Source organism: Zea mays, chromosome 2, assembly GCF_902167145.1.
Source record: "Zea mays cultivar B73 chromosome 2, Zm-B73-REFERENCE-NAM-5.0, whole genome shotgun sequence".
Classification (NCBI taxonomy): domain Eukaryota; kingdom Viridiplantae; phylum Streptophyta; class Magnoliopsida; order Poales; family Poaceae; genus Zea; species Zea mays.
In genome coordinates this window covers 194,401,228-194,425,301 of record NC_050097.1, presented here as the reverse complement: position 1 = coordinate 194,425,301, position 24,074 = coordinate 194,401,228, and the positions used below count along the sequence as shown (strand labels likewise).

Below are 24,074 nucleotides of genomic sequence, written 5' to 3'. Positions count from 1 at the left end.
CCCATACCAAATGTCCAGGCCCAAACCAAATGTCCAGGCGGCAGGTGCCCAGGCCACAAGCCCAGCCCCACTCCCGTACGGGTGGAGTCTCCACTAGGGCACCAGATAACCAGTCACTAGACGTTGGTCAAGCCGCCAAGGGCCAACTCGGGTTCGACAACTCCCAGTCCTAAATCAAAAACCTAGACTGTTAATGCTGACGCCGTCACTCAAGCTCATGCGTCACTGGTCATGCCGCAGTCGCCACTCGACAGTCCACCATCGCCGCCAGCCCGCCATAGCACCATCCGTCCCCGGCTAGGCGTCCACGGTCCATAACTCCAATCGCTTGCCGTGCAAGCTCAGCAGCGCGCTCCACCGCATGCCGAGGCCACAGCGGGCATCCCCTCCTCCTCCAGTTCGGTGACTTCAGTCTCCCGTTGTTGGCTTGTCGCCATGTAGGCCCAAGATCCGGAGCCGGAGGTGCACAAAGGGGAAGGGCGACTGCCAGGACTGCAACCTCGACAAAGTTCTTGCTCCAGTTCTGTGAGCAGGCGCACAAAGACCCTGCATCCAAGAAGAAGTCGGCGACATGTTGGGAGAAATTTGATCCTATGTTTGTCAGTTTGAGTGGAAGTATCCAAATATTTTTGTTTGTTTGATTGAATGAGCTAGTTTCTATTTTGTAAAGTGATTATATGAATTTTCAGCTTTGTGTTTGTTTTGATATCGAGTTGGCTCACGAGCTAATCGAGCTAGCTCGAGCTGATAAACGAGTCGAGCTGAGCAGCTTCTTTAGCTCGTTTTGTTAACGAGTCGAGTCGAGCTGGCTCGTTATCATAACGAGCTAAAACGAGTCGAGTCGAGTCGAGCCAGCTCGATATCCAACCCTAGTTGTGATAGTTTAACGATACGGTATTCTCCTGGACGAATCCATTCATACTGAAATTAGGGGTGCAGCTGCACCTTAAAAAAGCTCTTAAGAGCATCTCCAAGAGATCCCAAAAATAAATCTTTCAATACAAGGGAATTAGGATCTCCCTAAATCTCTTAATTCCAATCCATAGGTACCATCCCCAACAGCTCCCAAGATTTTTAAAAAATCTAAATGCATAGGCACACCACTACCGTATCTAGAGGTAGTATGTGTAAGCTACTGAAAACAATCGCCATATTATCTCAGTTCTCAATAGATAAGACCAAGTATTAAACGCACATATAAACAACTGCATCTGGCAGAGTGCTCCACCTACGAATTTTGTTGCAAGATTACTGGAGACGCATGAAGATCAAACCTTGCTTCCAATTATCAAATCATCATGAGTCGTCGAACATTAACAGATCAGAGCATACCGTGTCTAAATAAGGAAGAACAAGGTGCATGGGGACAGGTGAAGATGCGAGACCCAGGCGTCCGACACGGGAGGACCTTTATATTGAAGGCGATAGCCGATAGAGCGCAGCGCCATAGGATGATCTCTGGACGTGGATAGAGACGGTGAGCCAGCGAGCATATTGAAGGCGAGAGAGAGAGAGCAGCACAACACCCTTTCGCGTGAATTCAAACGAACGCTACAACCGGACTGGCGCGAATCGGTGGAAGCAAGGTGGGAACGGTGTAGACCTCGACTGGGAGCTCCAGAGGCGGCGAAGGTTTGCGCCGTGGAGGGGAATTTTTTCGTATGCGGTATTTTACGGATGCCACATAGGAAACTGTTGGAGACAAAATTTTCTTTTTTCCCTAGAATAAGGATTGGGCTGAGGGTTTTAAGGATCTCTTGGAGATACTCTAAGGTCTTATTCGTTTGTCCCAAATTAAACCTAAAATCGTTCCAGTTAATTAAAGTTCATATAAAAATTAGAGAATCAATCCGGCCAACCAACGGGGCGTAAATAGGGGTGGTAATGGATCATGGCCCTAATACTTGCTTCATAAATCAACAAGTTCCTTAATTTTGTTAGTTTAAAATTGTATTGTTTTATGATCCGGCTCTAACTTGATTCGATCCTTAAATTTACTAGGCTAAATTAAATGGCCCATTACCACCGCTAGGCGTAAAACAATAATTACCCTATATATGCACCTTCTATGTCACACTAGTAGGGTGCCCGTGCGTTGCAACGGAACCGAATTAAAACACGATAACTTACATGTCTCTGTTGTATGTTATAGATATGTGCCCGTGCGTTGCGACAGAAGTAAAAGATTTGTATGAAACATTAATACGGAACGACAAATATTACTATAATATGCAAAATCCGTGTGGCAAACATTATCAATATCACACTAATCAGCTAATCCTTTTTAGCGATATCGATAAGTCTCTGTTGTATGTTTGCAGGGATGACATATCGGCACGAATTATCCTCATAACTTAACAGATCAATCACAAAGTTCCTTCGAACAATCTTTGCATCCTACAGACAAAGACATAAGAGAACAAAATATATTATCTTGTAAAAAGAGATATCTGTAATATATGTTTTGAACATAGAACGAACGTACTACACTTACCCCAACAAATTTCATTCGTCTGTCATTCCCCACATGGACATAGCTTGTAGAACGAGGTAGCTGGTATTAAACCTATAATATAATGTTTGGGCAACTATGTTTTATACAATGATTATCGTAGGAAAAATTTAAACTGCTGATAAGGTGGTACTTAGAAAATACCCTCTTAAGTCAATTGGAACACCAGTCTGAATGGTATGTTCCCACTTAAAGATATCCTCCGCCCATCCAGAACGTTTCTTGCTGTAAGCAATCTTATATTTCTTTGAGGCCATGATAATCGCTTCCGCAAACATCTTGTATGGCATGTGTTTACACCAATCTTGAGTCGGTGTAAAGTCGATAAAAGTCACATGCTTTTTAACATGATCTATTACGAAAAGGGCATGACATCCGTTGAATTTCCATGGCATAAGAACCTGCAAAATATCAGTCATTAGGATTGCAAAGAAGTGTCCTTTATAAATACATTCGAAATGAACACATACTTACATATCTACAACCCGTGATATAATAATTCATTGATGGCCAACAATCGAGTGTTTTTGCTAACTCTTCTGCTGTAGGGTCCTGATGGTACTTTGGAAGTTTACCAAAGCCAACCATTCTCTGGACAGTATATATACATGTCCACATGAGGATTAGATGTAGATATACTATATATTAATACATTAATAATTGGAAACAAACTTACCCAGAAACGCATGTCCATATATTGCTTTCTATTATTTATGATTTCTCCTTTCGGCCTACGTGACTCTTTATTGGCAAGCAGCCGAACAACCATGTCAAAACATCTTAGAATCATATCTTGATTTATCGTTAATATGTTTTGCAGGTCTTTGACAGAGATTTCTATCTTAAAAGGATTGAAACTTCGCACCCATGTCATCCTGTAATGTATCATGACGAAAGTCTATACCAAGAATCTAAGTAGTTGATATACATAAAATAGATAAATAAATGAGCACTTACTCGAGTGTCGTATCGTCTTCTATTGCCATGATATAATCACATAAAACATCTATTGAATCGGCTTTGGTCACTGGCATGTCCTTTGTGGAAAGACCAACCATTAAAAAGTCATTGGTGCACCCATCGTTAGAGACTTTTACAGGAGCTCTTTTATCCCAATCATCAACGAACCACTTTTGCAAGTCTGCTTGAGTAATAGGGCCTTCCTCATCTTCATACACTACTTCGCTATCATGAAGCACGTGGAGTAGTTTCCTCTTCTTAGAATCTATTGAATTTTCTAATATCTCAACATCTGATGGGCTTCCAGAGTCAACTTCTTTATCATTTTTGTATAACAGACACCCCCTTCTCTTATTCAGGTCTGAAGATAGTAATATAGCAGCCATTTTTTTTCCTAAAGTGTGACATGTCATCCTACAAATAAGAAATAATTATTTAGCATTATATATGTAACACTGACTGTAGATGTGCATATATGTCATAGTAGTAATAATATACCTGGGTAAAACTGTCAGACAGTTCATCCCCTGTCCAGTATTCGATATAGTTCAAAAGAAAGAGGCCACATGAAGAGCTACAATATACATTAATAAAAACATAAAGATTAGTATGAATGAAAAAATTGGTAAAGAAGATTTTAGGGCATACCTATCTGTCTGCTTTGCTTATCCCATGTCTATTTCTCTGAGCGGCCAAGAAGCAACTTGGAGGTCTGGCCACCTGTGGTCTTTTAACTCCTTACGTTGAGATATCATATCAATTTGTCTTTGGAGACCTTTAATCTTTATATATTGTAAAACAAAATTAGAGATTGAGATAAGTTAATAGTGAATTCATAATTGTTGAGTTTGTGCATACTCACAGAGTCAGTGAGGTCTTTACGGTCTTGTGAAGTACCAAGTGAATCGGAACTTGAATCTCCATATTTATTGCATGGATCACGGCAAGATACCAGTGCGTCTCTCGGATGTTTATCGGAATAAACACCTACAAAAACAGTTATAAATACTTGCATAAGAATAAAATACATGTACACACTAACTTTTTGTTTAGATTGTAAACTCTTATGTACCATGTCATGGTCTAGGTAAAGTAACACCCTTCGTTCAACGCTACATATTTGTGTCATGTCTTCAATTGGATATAGCTCCTCTGTTTTAATTTCAACATCGCCATCTCGCTTCAAGAAATTAAACTGGAAAGCATTTTCTATGTGAACGCGACCTCCAGATCGGCACTTTAGATGCTTTTGAGTTTTTATCAAATTTATATAACAGTCTATAACCTGCAAGTGTGTAAGTTGTGGTTAAAAATACCAGGGTGAGTAAAAAAAACCTATACATAACAAGGTCACCAAATTTTAAAACTAAGCATGGATTACCTCGTCACCTATATATGCATTCGGTTGAAATAAACATTCCATCGACTTTCTTTCAACAAAGGCATCATCAATAAGCACGACTTCTACCCTTGGTTCACAAGGGATTTCCTTAATAAAATCGATGAGGGCAAGATCACCTTGTGTGCAAATATAGTCTAGAGCAAACAATCGTGAGATAAAAATAAAATTAGTTATTACAATAAAAAACAAATTGATCCATACAGAACTAAGAAAATTATAATACCTTTCGGAACTATTGCGGTTGCCGCCGATTTTTTGCTTGTTATGACACAAGCCTACGGATAGAGATTCCATTCTCGGGACAAAAACCTACATTCATAAAGTAAGATACGCTAGTGTCCATGCTTTGCCATGTTAGTGGAAAAAATAAATGACGATTTAGGATAGTAAGCTAACATGCATAACAAATTATTAGATGCATAATAAATTAATAAATAAATCACGGAGCCATCTCTGAACTAATAGAGTGGACAAAATAAAAAAATGACACATGATTGCTTCAATCTTTACGAGAACAAACAGGTTACTTTCATGTCAGAAAATGAACCAAGACCAAGTTGTTTTTTGTAATAATGTATTAGCTTTTTTTTCCTTCACTATTCATGGTACTATAGAGTATTAGGAGATACATGGGTGTGATGGGTTCGTCTCCGGTGCAGCAAATGAAATTGTCTATTGGCAGCATTCCAGAAACCTAGCGCCGAGCAGGATGGGGGTTGGTGTGGCTGCCACGCTGACACAGAGCACACATGAGAACATGCATAAAAGAACCCAGACACGAGATCGATCTGAAGGTGAGTGAGTGACACAAATTAATACACAGAATGATTTGCTTGGGTACTGTTCTGTAGCATCTTTTTGTTATACAATTTTATGCAACTTGATTCTTTTTTTTGTTCACTCTGCAAACATAGTCGATGAAACTTTATGCTATTCTATATTTGTGTCCTAATGATGTGGTAGTATTGATTCACAGGTGTGCACAACAAACATGAAGCCGAACCTTCAGAAACGGGGCTGTCGCGGGCGAACCTTCACCATGAGTATAGTTTAGCTACAATTTTATGCATATATGATGTTTGCTGTGCACAACAAAAATAGTTTGCGAGCATCACGGGGCTGTCGCGGGCGAGGACCGTGGGGTGGGGCGGCTGCGGGGGCATCCACGCCCTTCCATCTACGGAGAGCAGAGTGGGAGCGAGGATGGCGGGGGTTGGCGCGGGGGCATCCTGGAATGGCGCCCTTTCCATCCACGGATAGCGAGCGCGGGGTGAGGATCGTGGGGTGAGGGCGGCTGCGGGGGCATCCGCGCCCTTCCATCGACGGGTCGCAGAGTGGGAGCGAGGTTGGCCGGGGCTATCGCGGAATGGCGCCCTTTCCATCGACGGATAGCGAGGATGGCTGCGCAGACTGTTGGTAACTCAGTATCCAAGTTTCTGTCGGGCTTCAGCGATGGGAAGACAGACTCGGCAGCGAGAGTTTCTTTCAAGGTTAGCTTTCCCCTTCTGCGCCATGCTAGCGTTGGAAGCTCTAAGGATTAGTACCTTGAGTTTTGCTCATTTTGCTGATGAAACTGCCCCGACTCCCGAACCTTTTCTTGTTATGATTCAGTATGGGTGCACGAGGGGAGTCTTTGGCACGTCGTTTTTCTTTGTGAACGGTTTCCTCGAGCCTGGGGCGGATGGCCCATCGACTACAGCACGTGGATTGGCATCCTGGACCCCCTTGTTTCCCAGAACGGTGAACGGGTCGAGATGTTTACTTCGATGTAAGTGATTGAAGTGGCCTTGCTACGGAGGATACGGTCGTACAGATGTTTCGCTAGTGCCGACGGCGGACAAGCAAACAACTATTATGCAATTGCAAACTGTGTGTAAGCTCTGCAGTGGTAAATAGCATCCCACTTTGCTCGTTGGACTGTTAAGCTAGCAGTTGTGTGCTAGCTACAACTAGTATATCGGGTAAGTATGTGAAGAAACTCTTGCATTGGAGCCTGCGATATGTTAAACTTCGCATGATCCTATATTCGCATTCGCTCTTCTCCATGCTTTTTCTTAACTATTAGCACTCCTCTGCCTTGTCATTTCGTTGACTAACGATACTATGTTTATTGGCCTGTCGTGTCTCAGTGTACACACATGGTCTTCTGCGTTGGCGCGTTTTAGATATATGCGGCCTAGTTTGGTAGACGATCACCATCAGCTAATCACCTCTGCCAAGAACCGAAGCACATGCGAAAGTAAAAAAACTCAACAGTATTTACCGAAGCACATGCGCGGGGCGAGGATGGCGGAGGCGTTGGAAGCCGGGCGACCAGCAACCTCCCTGTCGCTCTGCAACTCTGCTCGTGTTCCGGGACAAGGGATTTGAATGTCACGGATGGCTATTGGCGCGCTGTTTGGAATCCAAGTCGAGTGGAATCCGATTCGCCGTCGAGACTTCAGTCGGCCCTTACTCGTGCTGTTTGGTCTATCGCGCGCGGTCGCGAACGTGGAGGCGAAGTCGAAACAGTGTAAAGCCGCTGTGCGGCAAGCCTAACGACGGAGGAGGGGATGAGCCAGAAAGCATGAGGGCTGCGTGATTTTTTGGTAGCGTGCAAATTAATGGCCACCAAACAACCGAGCAGTGCACAGGGCAAGGAACGAGGGGAGGGAAAGCCGAGGGCGGCTGCTCACCGGAAAAACATTAATAGGATACAGGTTAGCGAGTCTAAAGTTTGTATCAGTAAGTTTAGCCTCACTAATAAGTCACTAAACTAATATACAAAGTTTGTCGCAGCATAGTTACAAACTCCCTGGAGACTCAAACTCTCCACGTCCGACGCATGCAAAAGTAGTTACAGGGAGCATCTATGTTGCGACAAGTTTAGACTCACCGGAAAATTTCAATATGAAGAAAATCTTATTGATGTCGATCAAAGTTCAGGTAGGTTATAGTTGAAACCCAACATAAATCACAAGTCAAGATTCAGGCACATGTATAACTGTTTCCTATGGTGTATGCACTCCTATAGTCCTATTTAAGGCTAAATATTTGGATATATTCTATCCTTTTAAGTCTCCTTTTACTACCTCTCCCCATCTCAAATTTGGCCTTCTCCTGCCTCTCTTCCCATTGCTACTGCGCCTTAGGACCCCACAACGTATTGGTGCTTTTGGAGGGGTCTCCGTTGGACATAAAAAGATCAACTGAGTCAATGTAATCGCGGTTCGATAAAAAGATGTATGTTATATCCGGATCACAAGTCTATTTGTTTCTACGACATCCCATGAATTAATGTAAGGGGTTCGCTACTAACATACAACTGATCAACTGAGTCATCTGAATTGCAGATGCACAGAACCTATAAGCCTATAACAGTTTCATACTTCAAATATGCTTCGAAATGGATAGGTATAGAAACCTTTCACAGAAAAACTACAACAGAAATCAAACATACTGCATTCACAACAATATCCATCAACTGACCAGCTAATCCTTTATACAACTGCAATAAAGTAAGTCCATGTAAGACATGAGTGGCACACAGGTAAATTTATTATGACATAGCAGATGAAAGAATGTAGCACCTTTGTCTCCAGAGTTGTTCACCAGTAATGACTGACGCCTTAAACTTATCGAGAAAATTGAGACATGCTTTCTTAGCAACATCAAATTTGTCGACCAAGAATCTTGGATGTGTCCATGCAAGAATAACAATTGGTTACAATATAATTATAGAAAATAGCTTATTACCAAAAGTGTGAAATGATTCTCTGACTGAAATTGATTCCCTAAGATTCTCTACGATAAACTCTGCACATAGTGATTCTGTGCATGAAGTGAATTAGAAGCTACCTTTTTTCAGCTCCCGGTAAATTTCAATATGAAGAAATAGTGTTACAGGGGGTTTATTCACATCTGGAGACTCAAACTCTCTTACAGGCTGAACCAGTGACCGACACATGCAAAAGGCTGAACTTGTGGACTTTGCAAACCGAGATCTATTAGGTTGTCAAGTGGCACACACACTATGAATTTCTTTGTTCGGTGCTTCTATTTTGCTCACAGAAACATTAGCTCTGACATTCCACTAATATCACTGCAAAGTGCAAACTGAACAAAATAGGTATTGAATCTGTTTCACTTGCAATTCCAGACCCTTGATTGGCACATATCAAGACCTGAGTCGTTGGCACGAGGCCAAGCAAATACAAGGACCTCATCTTGGTGATTCTTGCAGAAACTGAGTTACCTTCCATGTCGAATCACAGAGTGAATGGTAATGCTCTGCAACTTTCTTTTGGAACTCTATCTTTTCATATCGCTCACCCCCATAGCCTCCTCTTTCAGCCGCTTTCTGTAACATTAGATTAGCATTGACAATCATGAAGCCCGAGGATAATACATATATGTATATACTATTGAAGTGAGCGTAGCATATATTACATGGTACTGTCGAGTAACATGTTTAACATCACAGACAACATTTAGCATTATAGAAGTGTGGCCAAAGAAATTTGCTGAACAAAATGTGTTCTTCCCCATACTTCCTGGCTTACTATACTTTAGAATCATAAAGTGGTGTCGGGGACCATAATTAGGGGTACCCTCAAGTCTCCTAATTCTCAGCTGGTAACCCCCATCAGCATAAAGCTGCAAAGGCCTGATGGGTACGATTAAGTCAGGGATCGGTCCATTCGAGGGACTCGATCACGCCTCGCCCGAGCCTAGCCTCGGACAAGGGCAGCCGACCCCGGAGGATCTCCGTCTCGCCCGAGGCCCCCCTCCAGCGACGAACATACTTAAGACTCGCCCGAGGCCCTGTCTTTGCCAAGAAGCAACCCTGACCAAATCGCCGCGCCAACCGACCAGATCGCAGGAGCATTTAATGCAAAGGTGGCCTGACACCTTTATCCTGACACGCGTCCTCCAGACGACAGAGCCGAAGTGACCGCAGTCACTTCGCCGCTCCACTGACCGGCCTGACAGAAGGACAGCGCCGCCTGCGCCGCTCCGACTGCTGTGTCGCTCGACAGAGTGAGGCTGACAGGCAGTCAGGCCCGACCTCAGGCACCATAGGAAGCTTCGCTTCGCCCGACCCAGGGCTCGGACTCGGGCTCAGCCCCGGAAGACGGCGAACTCCGCTCCGCCCGACCTAGGGCTCGGACTCGGGCTCAGCCCCGGAAGACGGCGAACTCCGCTCCGCCTGACCCAGGGCCCGGACTCGGGCTCAGCCCTGGAAGACGACGAACTCCGCTCCGCCTGACCCAGGGCTCGGACTCGGGCTCAGCCCCGAAAGACGGCGAACTCCGCTCCGCCCGACCCAGGGCTCGGACTCGGGCTCAGCCCCGGAAGACGGCGAACTCCGCTCCGCCCGACCCAGGGCTCGGACTTGGGCTCAGCCCCAGAAGACGACGAACTCCGCTTCGCCCGACCCCAGGGCTCGGACTCAGCCCCGGCCTCAGCCGACGGTCTCCGCCTCGCCTGACCCAGGGGCTCAGACTCGACCACGGCCACGGAAGACAGACTCGACCTCGACCTCGGAGGAGCCTCCACATCGCCCAACCTAGGGCACGGACCGACCATGTCGATAGGAGGCGCCATCATTACCCTACCCCAAGCTGACTCAGGCTACGGGGAACAAGACCGGCGTCCCATCTGGCTCGCTCCGTCATATAGGCAATGATGGCGCCCCGCACGCTCTGTGATGACGGCGGCTCTCAGCCTCCTTACGGAAGCAAGAGGACGTCAGCAAGGACTCGACAGCCCCGACAGCTGTCCTTCCGCCAGGCTCCAGCGCTCCTCCGACGGCCACGACACCACACGAACCGGGTGCCAAAACCTCTCCGGCTGCCACGACGGCATGTGCTTAGGGCGCTAGCTCTCCTCCGCTAGACACGTAGCACTCTGCTACACCCCCCATTGTACACCTGGATCCTCTTCTTACGCCTATAAAAGGAAGGACCAAGGCCCTCTTACAAAGGGTTGGCCGCGCGGGGAAGAGGACGGGACAGGCGCTCGCGTGAGGCCGCTCGCTCCCCCTCCCGCGTGGACGCTTGTAACCCCCTACTGCAAGCGCACCCGACCTGGGCGCGGGACGAACACGAAGGCCGTGGGATTTCCACCTCTCTCACGCCCGTCTCCGGCTGCCTTTCTTCCCCCCTTCGCGCTCGGCCTCGCGCCGACCCATCTGGGCTAGGGCACGCGGCGACATTTCACTCGTCGGCCCAGGGACCCCCCCGGTCTCGAAACGCCGACAATTGGCGCGCTAGGTAGGGGCCTGCTGCGTGTTGACGAATAGCTTCCCGTCAAGCTCTAGATGGACAGTCTCCAGCAACCTCTCTAGCCCGGGACGGTGCTCCATTTCGGGAGTCTTGAGTTCATGTCCCTCGACGACAACTACGACATGATACTCCTTCCCCCGCCGTGCGACAGCGACAATGGCGGCCGACAGCCCGCCCGCCGGCGGCGGAATCGACGACGTCTTCCCCGCGTGGTGGAAGAACAACATTCGAGCTTGCCCCGCCGATGGAGGAGGAGGCGGGGCAACCAAGGCCAAGCAGGAGGCGGCCCCTCGTCGGCTGTCGAGCAAGTCGACGGCGCCGGCGCCCCAACAGGGGGCGCGTCGGGCATCGACCTCGCGTTTGAGACGAAGACGAGCGCCGTCTCCCCGCGACACGCCAATTCCGAGCAAACGGACGACGCCAGCACGCTCGCGAAAGGCTTGCTGGACGTCACCCTCGTACCTGAGACGACGGTGCAGTCAGTCCCTGACGTGACTTCATCACCACCCGTCGACCAAGAGGTACCGACCGATTCCCATCTCACGCCCCTTGGATTCAGCCTCGACCCGCCAAGCGGCTTCGCTTTGGTGGACGCTCTCGTAGAGGCGAGTCCAAACCCTCTGGGGTTTCGTATGCGGTCACCCTAGGACCGGCTGACGGACGTCTCGACCTACGGGCCCTCGGGGTCCGAGGAAGATGACGAGCCCGACTTCTGTTGGGATTTCTCTGGACTTGGTAACCCCAGTGCCATGCGGGACTTCATGACCGCGTGCGACTACTGCCTTTCCGACTGTTCCGACGGCAGCCGCAGCCTCGGCGACGAGGACTGCGGCCCAAGTCGTGAATGTTTCCACGTCGATCTAGGGGGTCCCTCCGAGGGCAACCATCTCGGTATGCTGGAGAGCGGTGATCTCCCTAGGCCTGTGCCACGCGTTGACATCCTACGGGAGCTAGCTGTGGTCCCCGTTCCGGTGGGGGGTCATGACCCACAGCTCGAGCAAATCCGCGGGGTGCAGGCCAGGCTCGACGAGGGAGCAGGAGCACTTGAGCCGATCCGCCGGGACGTCGGGCAGGAATGGACGGGCCAACCTCCGACCGGAGAAATGCGTCATCTACCCCAGGGTATCCAGCACCGCATCGCCAACGATGTCAGGATGAGGCCACCACCCTCTTCCAGTGGGGTCGGCCAGAACCTGGCTCCAGCAGCAATGCTTCTCCGCGCGATGCCGGAGCCATCAACCACCGAGGGGCGGCGAATCCAGGGAGAGCTCAAGAATCTCCTGGAGGGCGCCGCGGTCCGACGGGCCGAGAGCTCCGCCTCCCGGAGGCAGGGGTACCCCTCGGAACATTGTGCCGCGACTTCCCGATTCATGTGGGAAGCCTCGGTCCACACCGGGCGCACGTGCAACACAGCGCCTGCGGCCCCGGGTCGCCTCGGCAACGAGCACCATCACCGCGATCGTCGGGCCCACCTCGACGAGAGGGTGCGCCGAGGCTACCACCCCAGGCGTGGAGGACGCTACGACAGCGGGGAGGATCGGAGTCCCTCGCCCGAACCACCCGGTCCGCAGGCCTTCAGCCGTGCCATACGACGGGCGCCGTTCCTGACCCGGTTCCGACCCCCGACTACTATCACAAAGTACTCGGGGGAGACGAGACCGGAACTGTGGCTCGCGGACTATTGGCTGGCCTGCCAACTGGGTGGAACGAACGATGACAACCTCATCATCCGCAACCTCCCCCTGTTCCTCTCCGACACCGCTCGCGCCTGGTTGGAGCACCTGCCTCCGGGGCAGATCTCCAACTGGGACGACCTGGTCCAAGCCTTCGCCGGCAATTTCCAGGGCACGTACGTGCGTCCCAGAAATTCCTGGGACCTTCGAAGCTGCCGACAGCAGCCGGGAGAATCTCTCCGGGACTACATCCGGCGATTCTCGAAGCAGCGCACCGAGCTGCCCAACATCACCGATTCAGATGTCATCGGCGCGTTCCTCGCCGGCACCACCTGCCACGACCTGGTGAGCAAGCTGGATCGCAAGACCCCCACCAGGGCGAGCAAGCTGATGGACATCGCCACCAAGTTCGCCTCTGGCCAGGAGGCGGTTGAGGCCATCTTCCGGAAGGACAAGCAGCCCCAGGGCCGCTCACCGGAAGATGCTCCCGAGGCGTCAACTCAGCGCGGCGCCAAGAAGAAGGGCAAGAAGAAGTCGCAAGCGAAACGCGCCGCCGCCGACGCGGACCTTGTCGTCGCCGCCGAGTACAAGAACCCTCGGAAACCCCCCGGAGGTGCCAACCTCTTCGACAAGATGCTCAAGGAGTCGTGCCCCTATCATCAGGGGCCCGTCAAGCACACCCTTGAGGAGTGCGCTATGCTTCGGCGCCACTTCCACAGGGCCGGGCCACCCGCGGAGGGTGGCAGGGCTCGCGACGACGACAAGAAAGAAGATCACCAAGCAGGAGAGTTCCCCGAGGTCCGCGACTGCTTCATGATATACGGTGGGCAAGTGGCGCTCGCCTCGGCTCGGCACCGCAAGCAAGAGCGTCGGGAGGTCTGTTCGGTGAAGGTGGCGGCACCAGTCTACCTAGACTGGTCCGACAAGCCCATCACCTTCGACCAAGCCGACCACCCCGATCACGTGCCGAGCCCGGAGAAATACCCGCTCGTTGTCGACCCCGTCATCGGCGACGTCAGGCTCACCAAGGTCCTCATGGACGGAGGCAGCAGCCTCAACATCATCTACGCCGAGACCCTCGGGCTCCTGCGTGTCGATCTGTCCTTGGTCCGAGCAGGCGCTGCGCCTTTCCACGGGATCATCCCCGGGAAGCGCGTCCAGCCCCTCGGACAACTCGAACTTCCCGTCTGCTTCGGGACGCCCTCCAACTTCCGAAGGGAGACCCTCACGTTCGAGGTGGTCGGGTTCCGAGGAACCTACCACGCGGTACTGGGGAGGCCATGCTACGCGAAGTTCATGGCCGTCCCCAACTACACCTACCTCAAGCTCAAGATGTCGGGCCCCAACAGAGTCATCACCGTCGGCCCCACGTGCAAACACGCGTTCGAATGCGACGTGGAGTGCGTGGAGTACGCCGAGGCCCTCGCCGAGTCCGAGGCCCTCATCGCCGACCTGGAAAGCCTCTCTAAGGAGGTGCCAGACGTGAAGCGTCACGCCGGCAACTTCGAGCCAGCGGAGACGGTTAAGTCCGTCCCCCTCGACCCCAGCAGCGACGCCTCCAAGCAGATCCGGATCGGCTCCGAGCTCGATCCCAAATAGGAAGCAGTGCTCGTCGACTTCCTCCGCGCAAACGCCGACGTTTTCGCGTGGAGTCCCTCGGACATGCCCGGCATACTGAGGGATGTCGCCGAGCACTCGCTGGATATTCGAGCCGGAGCCCGACCCGTCAAGCAGGCTCTGCGCCGGTTCGACGAAGAAAAGCGCAGAGCCATAGGCGAGGAGATCCACAAGCTATTGGTGGCAGGGTTCATCAAAGAGGTATTCCATCCCGAATGGCTTGCCAACCCTGTGCTTGTGAGAAAGAAAGGAGGGAAATGGTGGATGTGTGTAGACTACACTGGTCTAAACAAAGCATGTCCGAAGGTTCCCTACCCTCTGCCTCGCATCGATCAAATCGTGGATTCCACTGCTGGGTGCGAAACCCTGTCTTTCCTCGATGCCTATTCAGGGTATCACCAAATCAGGATGAAAGAGTCCGACCAGCTCGCGACATCTTTCATCACACCCTTCGGCATGTACTGCTATGTCACCATGCCGTTCGGCTTGAGGAATGCGGGCGCGACGTACCAGCGGTGCATGAACCATGTGTTCGGCGAACACATTGGCCGGACGGTCGAGGCCTACGTCGATGACATCATAGTCAAGACGAGGAAAGCCTTCGACCTCCTTTCCGACCTTGAAGTGACATTCCGGTGTCTCAAGGCGAAAGGCGTGAAGCTCAATCCCGAAAAGTGTGTCTTCGGGGTGCCCCGAGGCATGCTCTTAGGGTTCATCGTCTCCGAGCGGGGCATCGAAGCCAACCCGGAGAAGATCGCAGCCATCACCAGCATGGGGCCCATCAAGGACTTGAAAGGCGTACAGAGAGTCATGGGATGTCTTGCGGCTCTGAGCCGCTTCATCTCGCGCCTCGGCGAAAGAGGCCTGCCTCTGTACCGCCTCTTAAGGAAGGCTGAGTGCTTCACTTGGACCCCTGAGGCCGAGGAAGCCCTCGGGAACCTGAAGGCGCTCCTCACGAACGCGCCCATCTTGGTGCCCCCCGCTGCCGGAGAAGCCCTCTTGATCTACGTCGCCGCGACCACTCAGGTGGTTAGCGCCGCGATTGTGGTCGAGAGACGAGAAGAGGGGCATGCATTGCCCATTCAGAGGCCAGTCTACTTCATCAGCGAGGTACTGTCCGAAACCAAGATCCGCTACCCACAAGTTCAGAAGCTGCTGTACGCGGTGATCCTGACGCGGCGGAAGTTGCGACACTACTTCGAGTCTCATCCGGTAACTGTTGTGTCATCCTTCCCCCTGGGGGAGATCATCCAGTGCCGAGAGGCCTCGGGTAGGATTGCAAAGTGGGCAGTGGAAATTATGGGAGAAACAATCTCGTTCGCCCCTTGGAAGGCCATCAAGTCCCAGGTCTTGGCGGACTTCGTGGCTGAATGGGTCGACACCCAGCTCCCAACAGATCCGATCCAGCCAGAACTCTGGACCATGTTCTTCGATGGGTCACTGATGAAGACAGGAGCGGGCGCAGGCCTGCTCTTCATCTCGCCCCTCGGAAAGCATCTACGCTACGTGCTACGCCTCCACTTCCCGGCGTCCAACAATGTGGCTGAGTACGAGGCCCTGGTCAACGGGTTGCGCATCGCCATCGAGTTAGGGGTCCGACGCCTCGACGCTCGCGGTGACTCGCAGCTCGTCGTCGACCAAGTCATGAAGAACTCCCACTGCCGCGACCCGAAGATGGAGGCCTACTGCGATGAGGTTCGGCGCCTGGAAGACAAGTTCTACGGGCTCGAGCTCAATCACATCGCCCGGCGCTACAACGAGACTACGGATGAGCTGGCTAAAATAGCCTCGGGGCGAACAACGGTTCCCCCGGACGTCTTCTCTCGAGACATGCATCAACCCTCCGTCAAGATCAACGACACGCCCGAGCCCGAGGCACCCTCGGCCCAGCCCAAGGCACCCTCGGCTCAGCCCGAGGCACCCTTGGCTCAGCCCGAGGTACCCTTGGTTCAGCCCAAGGTACCCTCGGCCCCTGAGGGCGAGACACTGCACGTCGAGGAGGAGCGAAGTGGGGTCACGCCTAATCAAAACTGGCAGACCCCGTACCTGAAATATCTCCACCGAGGAGAGCTACCCCTCGACCGAGCCGAGGCTCGACGGTTGGCGCGACACACCAAGTCGTTCGTCTTGCTGGGAGATAGGAAGGAGCTCTACCACCGCAGCCCCTCGGGCATCCTCCAGCGATGCATTTCCATCGCCGAAGGTCAGGAACTCCTACGAGAGATACACTCGGGGGCTTGCGGCCACCACGCAGCACCTCGAGCCCTTGTCGGAAATGCTTTCCGGCAAGGTTTCTACTGGCCGACGGTGGTGGCCGACGCCACTAGAATTGTCCGCACCTGCGAAGGGTGTCAGTTCTACGCAAGGCAGACCCACCTGCCTGCTCAGGCTCTGCAGACGATACCCATCACTTGGCCTTTTGCCGTGTGGGGTCTGGACCTCGTCGGCCCCTTGCAGAAGGCACCCGGGGGCTACACGCACCTGTTGGTCGCCATCGACAAATTCTCCAAGTGGATCGAGGTCCGACCCCTAAACAGCATCAGGTCCGAGCAGGCGGTGGCGTTCTTCACCAACATCATCCATCGCTTCGGGGTCCCGAACTCCATCATCACCGACAACGGCACCCAGTTCACCGGCAGAAAGTTCCTGGACTTCTGCGAGGATCACCACATCCGGGTGGACTGGGCCGCCGTGGCTCACCCCATGACGAATGGGCAAGTAGAGCGTGCCAACGGCATGATTCTACAAGGACTCAAGCCTCGGATCTACAACGACCTCAACAAGTTCGGCAAGCGATGGATGAAGGAACTCCCCTCGGTGGTCTGGAGTCTGAGGATGACGCCGAGCCGAGCCACGGGCTTCACGCCGTTCTTTCTAGTCTATGGGGCCGAGGCCATCTTGCCCACAGACTCAGAATACGGTTTCCCGAGGACGAGGGCCTATGCCGATCAAAGCAACCAAGCTAGTCGAGAAGACTCGCTGGACCAGCTGGAAGAGGCTCGGGACAAGGCCTTACTACACTCGGCGCGGTACTAGCAGTCCCTGCGACGCTACCACGCCCGAGGGGTCCGGTCCCGAGACCTCTAGGCGGGCGCCCTGGTGCTTCGGCTGCGACAGGACGCCCGAGGGCGGCACAAGCTCACGCCTCCCAGGGAAGGGTCGTTCGTCATCGCCAAAGTTCTGAAGCCCGGAACGTACAAGCTGGCCAACAGTCAAGGCGAGGTCTACAGCAACGCTTGGAACATCCAACAGCTACGTCGCTTCTACCCTTAAGATGTTTTCAAGTTGTTCATATACCTCGCTTCCACGCAAAGTTTAGTCATCAAGGAAGGGTCAGCCTTGCCTCGGCAAAGCCCGACCCTCCCTCGGGGGCTAAAAGGGGGGTACCCCCTCTGCGTCGAAATTTTCCTCGAAAAAAGATCCTTTCTGCCAGAATGTCTCTCGTGCTTTTCAACTACTTCGAAAGTGGATCCTGAAAACGACGGAGTACACGCAAGCAGCCAAGGCTGATCGAGCCGAGGGACTCCTATGCCTCCGGGATACGGATACCTCACTCATCACCTTCTGCGATAAGTAACTCACGTTCGGATAAGTGATTCCGCGGACCGAACAAGTCTTCACGTTCGAAAACTCCTCTGCCGAAGCGATTCTTCGAGCCTTCTCGACTACGTCGGTGACAGAACCCTATGGATGGGTAAGAGTGCGTGTAAGCGGCAAGGCCGACCGAGCCGAGGGATTCCTACGCCTCCGGGATACAGATACCTCACTCATCACCTTCCGTGAGAAGCAACTCTCGCTCGCACAGACAATTCTGTTACCGACAAAAAAGTCCAGATACTCGAAACAAGAGGAAAAGAAACGCAGCTTTACAACACGACGAGGGTGTGTTTGGGCCTCGGCGGCCGCAGAAAACACACGCTACAAGATAATCCGATCCTGCAGGCTCGGATCTTGACGGTTGAAGGGAGCGGCAGCACCCTCGGCGTCAACTACACCTTCGACGAGGTCCGACCCAGCCTCCGACGGCGACACGGTCTGAGGGTCTCCACTCTGAAGGACGACTTCATCATCACGCCCGGGCCATCGCCGCCCGGGTCTCCTCCAAGAATCCGGCTCGAGCAGGCGGCTCGGCTGGTCACCCCGAGGCCTCGGCCAGCTGTCCCTCGAAGACATCAGACCGGCCCGAGGCCTCGGCAGATCAACTCCGGCGTCGGTCCCGCTAACGGACGACCCGGCCAGGCTCCGGCCGACCAAGTCTTCTTTTCGAGCCAACTCTGCCTCTGTCCGCGCTGACACCGCTACCCCTGGCTTCGGCTCATCGAAGAGCGGCCGAGGGGTTCCTTTAACTAAGCAAGAGAAGCCTCAGACAGCAAGGCCGACCGAGCCGAGGGACTCTTATGCCTCCGGGATACGGATACCTCACTCGTCACCTTTGCACGGGGCGACTCACGCTTGGTGAAGCGGTTTAGACAACCAACAGGCGAGTCTTAGTGCTCGAAAATGAGGAAAAAACACGGCTTCGTGCCAAAAATACATACATGTTCAGGCCTCGACAGCCACAATGAACAAAAACACCGGCATTCAAAGTGCCATTACAAACGGAACTCCGGTTCCGCCTCCGCAGGTGCGAACAACCCCACTCGATGGGGGGGACCTGCGGAGCAACAGAAGACCGATGGGCGGCTCGCCGTCGCCCGCTCCGGCACCAACGACAACGGCCCCCGCTCCGGATGGCCGAACTGCAGCAGCGATGGCCTCAGGGCGGACGCTGCTGCAACCTTGCCCTCGCCTACGCCGACGCTCGAGGGGCGAGGACAAGTACAAAGAGCCGGAGGCCCGAAGCGCGGATGGTGGCGGTGATCCCGTCGGCAACGGGGACTTCTCGAGCCGCCTCCACCTCGGCACCAACGATAGGGGCCGTCAGCCCTCCGGCAGATCCCCACTCAGATCCTCCCGGACGAGTGGGGCACCGACCTCCGCGTGGAGGCGCCGAACCGGTGCAAAGGCAGGACCGCCCCAGAACACGAACGCCGCCCTGGCTGCGCGCGACATCTTGGGCGGTCCTCCCGTGCGCACGGCGCGACAACCACCTTCGCGGCAGGAGGGGGCACCGGGAGCCAAGCCGGCGAGTCCAACGCGCTGAGGCTGACGACGCCCGCCGTCGACCAGCCCCGTGTTGTCGAAGTCCGCCCCTCTCGCAGGGCCAGTGAGCGCCCTCTCCCTCGAACGATGAAGGAGAGGCTGACCCACGAAACCGCGCGGGAGGTAGAGCTCCGGCTCAGCCCGGCCTCCACCCCAGCGAGGATGATGAACATCCTTGAAGCTGAGGGTGGGACCAAGATCGCAGCCCGGCTTGCTTCTCCCCACCCAGGGGCTGGTGGTCACCGTCTTGGGTGACCACCGGCGAGGGGATGCAGCCGGGCTGACTGATGAAAATCCTTGAAGCCGAACGATGGCTGAAAGGTACCGACTCCCACGGAGTTGCGTTCCTCCGACGACAAGGCGAAAGGACTGCGGGCATCCCCCATCTGGGGGCTCGGAGGGTGGAAAGACACGATGCATAAGGGAGCGCGAAGACATGGTCGCCTTTCAAGGGGGTCACCTTCCTTTTAAAGGCGACTCTCCCTACTTGCGTCCCCAGCCGTCGTGGGCTGAGTCTTCTCCAACACGCTCCAAGGTCCTCCCCCTACGGCGCGGGGGCTGGGTCCCACACGTCATGCAAGCCGGCCCAGATCAGAAGAAGCCAAACCGTAGCGCGCAGTGCATGCAACCGCCCAGCGGTTACAAGCAGTTCTCCACTTTTGCCCGGACCAGCGGACGAAAGGGCGGGCAGCCATGCAGGCGGCATGCAACCGCGCCACGTGGGCGCACCTCTCCGACTTCCAACGCGCCCTGCATGGAAGCCCACGCCCACGCCCACGCGTCATGCAACCGGCGCGCCGGTCGCTACGTGCAAGCAACTGCACCTCCACTCGCACCACTGCCACGCCTCCTCGACTGCGGAACCAGTACCGCGACTCGAGGCAACCCTGCTTACAACCCAGCAGTGCCAGCCAGGCGCGATGGTCAATACGGCCAAAAACGGGCCGGTAGTGATGGCGGTGGCAGGCGGGCGGGAGCGGCGGTTACGTCGTCAGCCAGGCTTACGTCTCATCCTGGGGCAGTGAGAGAACCCTCTCTCACGGCGTGAAGACGGCGCGCCCGTGTCCCGTTCCTCGAACGACTCGCGCACGCGCAACGGCCGCCCCGCGAACCACTCGCCCCGTCGCATTAACTCCGCGGCGGGACAGGCGGCGTCTCTGGCAGGGGATGCGAGCGACGCTTCGCCTTCGCCATAATGACCGCGTCAAAAAGGTACGCCGCGTCATTCGATTTCGTGTCCTTTTCCTTTTCCTCTTTCTCTCTCTTACAACAGGGACCGGGAAAGGGGGATACCCCGAAAAGGACCCTTCTCCGTGAAGGAAACAGGCTCCGAGCCTCCCTACTGATCAGAGGTTCGAAGGCTGGCCCCTCGGAGGGGTTCAACAGCCGCCTCAGAGCACGTGGGCTCCACACCCACTACTGGTCAGAGGTTCAAAGGTCGGCCCCTCAGAAGGGTTCAACGGCTGCCTCAGGCCACTCGGGCTCCGCGCCCACTACTGATCAGGGGTTCGTAGGCTGGCCCTCGAAGGGTTCACAGCCGCCTCAGACACAGAGCGAGGGATGACCATGGGTACGTTCGATACATAACCAAGGCTCGGGCTATGCTCCCGAGGTACCCTAGGACATTTCTGAAACCAGCGGGAACGATCTTGTAACGGAATCCCATCAGAGGGAGGCATCGAGCCCTCAGACCCCGTCGGCAGGGGACCGGGTCCGGCAGATCACCCGTAGGTACTTTTGGGCGCGCCTTCGGGCCTCTAGCCGACCCCTAACAAATGGGGCACGGACGTCCGCTCGGATTACCCGCCAGCAGCTCACCGGAGACGCCATGTTCGGCGCCCACCGAGGGCAACATGGCGCTTTCCCCCCTCCTTGCGGAAAGGCGACGCAGGGGCGTATGTAAAAAAGTCGAGTCTGTCCCTGATCGCCCTCTCGCCCTGTGCAGAGGCTCAGGGGCTGCTCTCGCAAACCTGGCTCCGGCCAAACCGCTGACAGCGTCAACATACCAGCCCGAGAACTTGGAACCCGACCGTGCACCCAGGCTACGGCCAGCTCGCATGAGGGAACGACCAGACCAGTCGAAGCAATACACAAGGCATTAAGACCTCGGAGGAGTCAAACCACTCCTCCGAGGCCTCGGGGGCTACACCCGGCGGGTGCGCTCGCGCGCACCCACCGGAACAAAACGCAACCGAGAAAGGCTGGTCCCCTTGCAAAAAAGTGCGACGAAAGCCTCCAAGCGAGTGCTAAAACTCCCTTCGAGGCTCGGGGGCTACTGTCGGGGACCATAATTAGGGGTACCCTCAAGTCTCCTAATTCTCAACTGGTAACCCCCATCAGCATAAAGCTGCAAAGGCCTGATGGGTACGATTAAGTCAGGGATCGGTCCATTCGAGGGACTCGATCACGCCTCGCCCGAGCCTAGCCTCGGACAAGGGCAGCCGACCCCGGAGGATCTCCGTCTCGCCCGAGGCCCCCCTCCAGCGACGAACATACTTACGACTCGCTCGAGGCCCTGTCTTCGCCAAGAAGCAACCCTGACCAAATCGCCGCGCCAACCGACCAGATCGCAGGAGCATTTAATGCAAAGGTGGCCTGACACCTTTATCCTGACACGCGTCCTCCAGACGACAGAGCCGAAGTGATTGCAGTCACTTCGCCGCTCCACTGACCGGCCTGACAGAAGGACAGCGCCGCCTGCGCCGCTCCGACTGCTGTGCCGCTCGACAGAGTGAGCCTGACAGGCAGTCAGGCCCGACCTCAGGCACCATAGGAAGCTCCGCTTCGCCCGACCCAGGGCTCGGACTCGGGCTCAGCCCCGGAAGACGGCGAACTCCGCTCCGCCCGACCCAGGGCCCGGACTCGGGCTCAGCCCCGGAAGACGGCGAACTCCGCTCCGCCCGACCCAGGGCTCGGACTCGGGCTCAGCCCCGGAAGACGGCGAACTCCGCTCCGCCCGACCCAGGGCTCGGACTCGGGCTCAGCCCCGGAAGACGGCGAACTCCGCTCCGCCCGACCCAGGGCTCGGACTTGGGATCAGCCCCAGAAGACGACGAACTCCGCTTCGCCCGACCCCAGGGCTTGGACTCAGCCCCGGCCTTAGCCGAAGGTCTCCGCCTCGCCCGACCCAGGGGCTCGGACTCGACCACGGCCACGGAAGACAGACTCGACCTCGACCTCGGAGGAGCCTCCACATCGCCCAACCTAGGGCGCGGACCGACCACGTCGACAGGAGGCGCCATCATTACCCTACCCCAAGCTAACTCAGGCTACGGGGAACAAGACCGGCGTCCCATCTGGCTCGCTCCGCCATATAGGCAATGATGGCGCCCCGCACGCTCTGTGATGACGGCGGCTCTCAGCCTCCTTACGGAAGCAAGAGGACGTCAGCAAGGACTCGACAGCCCCGACAGCTGTCCTTCCGCCAGGCTCCAGCGCTCCTCCGACGGCCACGACACCACACGAACCGGGTGCCAAAACCTCTCCGGCTGCCACGACGGCATGTGCTTAGGGCGCTAGCTCTCCTCCGCTAGACACGTAGCACTCTGCTACACCCCCCATTGTACACCTGGATCCTCTCCTTACGCCTATAAAAGGAAGGACCAGGGCCCTCTTACAGAGGGTTGGCCGCGCGGGGAAGAGGACGGGACAGGCGCTCGCGTGAGGCCGCTCGCTCCCCCTCCCGTGTGGACGCTTGTAACCCCCTACTGCAAGCGCACCCGACCTGGGCGCGGGACGAACACGAAGGCCGCGGGATTTCCACCTCTCTCACGCCCGTCTCCGGCTGCCTTTCTTCCCCCCCTTCGCGCTCGGCCTCGCGCAGACCCATCTAGGCTGGGGCACGCGGCGACATTTCACTCGTCGGCCCAGGGACCCCCCGGTCTCGAAACGCCGACAAGTGGATTGTTTTCAGTGTTCCAAAAGAGAAATAAATAGCGGACTGTTGATTGGGTTAAGGGCAAACAGTGGCCATCATCTGTGTATAAGTCTAAGCAATGGAGCAGAAGTCAAATTCGTGAAAAACATAAAAAGAAACTAAAACACTGTCATGTTGGAATAGGCTAAGTGAGTATAAATAGAGTACCTCTGGCTGTACATCAAGATATATTACAAGGTCTGGAGCAATAAGTCCATTTTCTGGAGCCTAGAAAAGAGGATAAATAGGCATCACTTCTTAGTTTGCTGCTATATATTGACATGAATGAAAGAGAGCAAGTCATTATTCATCCGTATGGCACGCAGCTCACCTTGCACCACTCAATGTCAAGGCCCTTAGCAGCTGAAAAGGCCACTCCCGAATAGGAGTAGCGGTCTACAATGAGAGTAGTTCCACTAAGTAGCTTGCTCTCCATCAAAGCTCTGGAAGTGACAAGCCAAATCAACAGATTCATAGTTACAGCATCTCGAACACTAAACCCATCACATCTTTAATTTTTAAAAACTGGTGACTTACTTTTGCAAACCTATGAACTTCATTTAAAAAAAGCATCTAGAGAGAGTAT

The 24,074-nt window shown here is 54.1% G+C and overlaps 1 protein-coding gene and 2 long non-coding RNA genes across 3 annotated transcripts; all 3 read right to left on the bottom strand.

Moving 5' to 3' along the window:
* Positions 1-3,866: 3,866 nt before the first annotated feature.
* Positions 3,867-4,155, bottom strand: LOC103647528 (uncharacterized). The gene is made up of 3 exons (XR_562890.2): positions 4,121-4,155; positions 3,971-4,046; positions 3,867-3,886 (listed from the first exon to the last, which is right to left on the bottom strand). It is a non-coding gene; the product is annotated as an uncharacterized lncRNA (long non-coding RNA).
* A 3,655-nt stretch (positions 4,156-7,810) lies between these two features.
* LOC109944055 (uncharacterized) lies at positions 7,811-8,611 on the bottom strand. Its single transcript, XR_002267319.1, has 2 exons — positions 8,444-8,611; positions 7,811-8,361 (listed from the first exon to the last, which is right to left on the bottom strand). It is a non-coding gene; the product is annotated as an uncharacterized lncRNA (long non-coding RNA).
* Positions 8,612-8,948: 337 nt separating this feature from the next.
* Positions 8,949-23,954, bottom strand: LOC103647525 (thymidylate kinase-like). The gene is made up of 3 exons (XM_008672051.4): positions 23,820-23,954; positions 23,657-23,716; positions 8,949-9,213 (listed from the first exon to the last, which is right to left on the bottom strand). Exons 1-3 carry the CDS (start codon positions 23,922-23,924, stop codon positions 9,076-9,078), a joined length of 303 nt encoding a protein of 100 aa, XP_008670273.2. The 5' UTR covers positions 23,925-23,954; the 3' UTR covers positions 8,949-9,075.
* Positions 23,955-24,074: the final 120 nt, after the last annotated feature.

Bases quoted from the DNA above. Each gene is read 5' to 3' on its own strand.
- LOC103647525 (XM_008672051.4), bottom strand. From the start codon at position 23,924: ATGGAGAGCAAGCTACTTAGTGGAACTACTCTCATTGTAGACCGCTAC. The intron at 23,717-23,819 runs GTGAGCTGCGTG...CCTCTTTTCTAG, and splicing joins TTGACATTGAGTGGTGCAAG to GCTCCAGAAAATGGACTTAT. The intron at 9,214-23,656 runs GTACTCTATTTA...CTAATGTTACAG, and splicing joins ATCTTGATGTACAGCCAGAG to AAAGCGGCTGAAAGAGGAGG.